General features: G+C 38.2%; 1 protein-coding gene across 1 annotated transcript; it reads right to left on the bottom strand.

Moving 5' to 3' along the window:
* Positions 1-780: 780 nt before the first annotated feature.
* Positions 781-2700, bottom strand: LOC107600216 (C-C chemokine receptor type 4-like). The gene is made up of 3 exons (XM_016292053.1): positions 2622-2700; positions 1923-2524; positions 781-1542 (listed from the first exon to the last, which is right to left on the bottom strand). Exons 2-3 carry the CDS (start codon positions 2482-2484, stop codon positions 1037-1039), a joined length of 1068 nt encoding a protein of 355 aa, XP_016147539.1. The 5' UTR covers positions 2485-2524; positions 2622-2700; the 3' UTR covers positions 781-1036.
* Between the last annotated feature and the right edge of the window lie 1080 nt (positions 2701-3780).

Genomic DNA, 3780 nt, shown 5'->3' with positions numbered 1-3780 from the left:
GATTTCAAATGTCAACATTGGCTACCAGAAATCGCTTACCCCAACTTTAAATATTCAATTAGCAACTACAAAGCACTAAAAGATGGCTAGTTAGTATGATGCAATGTAAAGAGAGCTATACAACATTATGGATAAAAACAAACAAATAAAAAAAAAACAATGCTTGTGTCTTAAATGAAAACAACCACAACCAACCAGATTATTTATAATGATTTATTGTCATGCCTTAAAATTATTTTAGAGAACCAAAAGAATGTACTTCAGAGAATGGGTTCATTCTTAAAATACAGATCTGATGAATAACAATGATTTGATGAACAGGATGTATTTTGACAAGACAGGAAGTTTACTCATTTCAGAGAAGTTTTAAAGGGGCAAATGTTTGAGTTTCATATACTGTTCAAAGAACAGGCCACCAAACAGAGAGAAAAGATAATAGCAGGAAGCATCCTGTCACTAATATATTTTGTTCTCAGAATACACCAGCAATTAATGGCACTACTTATAGAAGTCTTTCCAACAATAATTTTACACAAAACAGAAAATTACACAAGTAAGGAGAAATTTAATGGCAAAGGAACCCATAGGTTAGGACTAAGGTTACACAATACACAGTATGTTGCAATGTCACAAATACCTTTGATATCAAACACATTTTTTCGCAAGTAAAATAAATGTGAAATTTTTATATTTACATTTTTTAATGAAAATATAAAAAAGTTTCACATTTATTTTACTTTCAAAAAAATGTGTTTGATATCAAAGGTATTTGTGGCAAAATATTTACATATGTACATCAAATAGAAAGTAAAATATTACAATCATTATCAATGCTTTTTCTAAATTAGGTCAAATTGAACTCATTAGAAATATACTAGTCATTAATATGCATTGAATGAGAAATTACTGAACATTACACTTTGGATTCTTAGTTTTTCTTTTATCTTGGCGCTCATACTTCAGTCCTGCTAACAATACATTTTCTCAATAATTGCATTTCACACATACAAACCAGTCTTGTTAGTCCCATAAATGCTCAGTAGTCAGTGTTTGGGCTCTTGATTGATGTGGTTTTACTGGTTGTTGACAGCATGGCAGCATCGATCTTCAGACACGGTATACGCTTGGACAAAAGCTTCAGAAAATGGTTTTGAAACTTCTTCCCCAAAAAAGTGTAGAAGACAGGGCTGATGCAGCAGTACAGGTAGGCAAAGTTTCGTGTGACATACAGCGCATAGTCGAGGGCGTTTGAGCAATCGTTCTGCTCTCCAAAGGACATCTTGATGGCTTTCAACAGGATGACCACGTTGTAAGGCGTCCAGCAGATGAAGAAGGTAAAGATGATGATAAAGATGAGTTTGACTGCCCTGCACTTCTCCGTCATGCGAGTGGACATGATCCTGATGGTTATGCGGATGTAGCAGTACAGGACGATAACCAGGGGTACCAAGAAGAAGAGGAAAAACTGCTGATAATAACCAGTCAGCTCCCATTTTGTGAGGAAAATCTGGTGGTAACCAGTCATTTCGCACAGCAAACCGTCTCCACTGTTCATCACATCGTGAAAAACGATATCCTTTATACTAGCCAAAATACTGAGCAACCAGATAACGGCGGATGACGCAAATGCATATGCCTTCCTTCTGCTCTGGGCTGCAGAGATTGCGTAGACCACCGCTAGGTAGCGGTCAAAGGTCACGTCCAGCAGATGAAGAAGGTAAAGATGATGATAAAGATGAGTTTGACTGCCCTGCACTTCTCCGTCATGCGAGTGGACATGATCCTGATGGTTATGCGGATGTAGCAGTACAGGACGATAACCAGGGGTACCAAGAAGAAGAGGAAAAACTGCTGATAATAACCAGTCAGCTCCCATTTTGTGAGGAAAATCTGGTGGTAACCAGTCATTTCGCACAGCAAACCGTCTCCACTGTTCATCACATCGTGAAAAACGATATCCTTTATACTAGCCAAAATACTGAGCACCCAGATAACGGCGGATGACGCAAATGCATATGCCTTCCTTCTGCTCTGGGCTGCAGAGATTGCGTAGACCACCGCTAGGTAGCGGTCAAAGGTCATGAGGGTGAGGAAGAGGATGGAGCTGTTGAAGCCGATGGAATAACAGCCTCCCACCAACTTGCAAAGGCCTCTGCCAAAGATCCATTCAGATTTGTGGTAGACTGCCCAGAAAGGGAGGCTAGAGGCGAAGATGAGGTCTGAAATGACGAGGTTGAGCAAGAATATGTTGGTAACCGTGCTGAGCTTCTCATATCTGTAGATGATGCACAGCACCAGTCCATTTCCAACCAAGCTCAGCAAGAAGTTAGTGTAGTAGAAGGCTGGGAGAAATGCTGCTCCGAACTGGTGCACATCGCTTTTCTTGCATAAAGGAACCTCTCCGGCTACGACTTGTCCTTCGTATCCCGTGTAATTGTATTCAGTAAAAAACTCGTTGAGGTCATCATTATCAAAATAATCCATTGGTATCTATCTGGTTGCTGGACAAAATGTCAGATTTCTGCTGCAATAAAGTCAAACAAAAGCAAACACACCATAACACAGTTAATATACACTGGGATTGAGATTCATTCTGAGCATCAAATATTGGCTTCACTCACCAATGCCTTTAGTAGAGGAGTTTGTGAAACTCTCAGCAGACCTGGGAGAACTGATACAACCACGTTGTGGCTTACCGAGAAAACTAAGCACACATCCTGAACGAGGAACTGCGAAGAGCATTTAAATCACCTCGTCAGCACTACGTGAAACCGCCTTCGCTATTTTTTTATCAATGTTTTCAAAATGTCATGGGGAAATAATTTTTTTTTTTGAGAGCGAGAGAGAGAGAGAGAGAGAGAGAGAGAGAGAGAGAAATTACTTTTTTGAGAACGAGAAACAACTTAAGAAGTAAAATGATTATGAAATGATTCAAATTCTAAAATATTTATTGTCATTTTAAGAATTCCAAATGTCAGCTGCACAGTGCACAAATGAAATGATAAATTCATTAAAAAAACACCACAAAATCCTACGTGCATTCATGAAAAAAAAGAACATGAACAGGAAACATTCAATAATAAATAGATGCTAATTGCTGCTCTTTGCACAAATCTATCCAGTCAAAAATAGACATGCCAAAACTACAACTAAGAACTAAGATTACTGCTAAAACCTACAAGACAAATTCTCAAACAATTAAACGTATAATTAAATAATAATAATACTAAATGTTTTAGTAGTAAAAATGTTTCTATAAAAACTAACAAATAGCCCTTGAGCAGAAGTATTCTCAAATTTGAACATAAGCGTTCAACGTATAGCCCGTCGAATTGCTTCACATCCTGTACAGAGGTAGCTTGCCTGGGGCAGTGCCGTGGATACAGTATAGCAGTTTTTCTTCAAAGGAACAATTCACCCAAAAACGAAAGTTGAAAATGAAAATTAAATTGGTCACAGGACACGAGAGAATCAAAGATGTATGTACAGTACGTGAACATGCATGATGTTTAAGAGCATTTTCACCAAGCAATGATTGAACCTTTAGTCCGTTTCTTGCACAAAGGCTTCAGAAAACTTGGAATATAATGCATGAGTTCTACTGGAGCCCAACAGCCCTTTTGGAAAAGAGCAGCCAGGACATGCATCAAAATCAATCAAAACCATGGATTCATGATTTAACACATCCAACACAAGATTCTCAAACAGGAAAACACATCACATATTTAAAGTCAAGATCATCGTTCTTTAGAGGTTATGAGTTCTTGAGGTCAAGGCTGA

This window comes from Sinocyclocheilus grahami, unplaced genomic scaffold, assembly GCF_001515645.1.
Source record: "Sinocyclocheilus grahami isolate Dianchi unplaced genomic scaffold, SAMN03320097.WGS_v1.1 scaffold280.1, whole genome shotgun sequence".
NCBI classification, from domain to species: Eukaryota; Metazoa; Chordata; class Actinopteri; order Cypriniformes; family Cyprinidae; genus Sinocyclocheilus; species Sinocyclocheilus grahami.
Note: the sequence above shows the minus strand (reverse complement) of the source record. Positions and strands in the feature narration are given on the sequence as shown.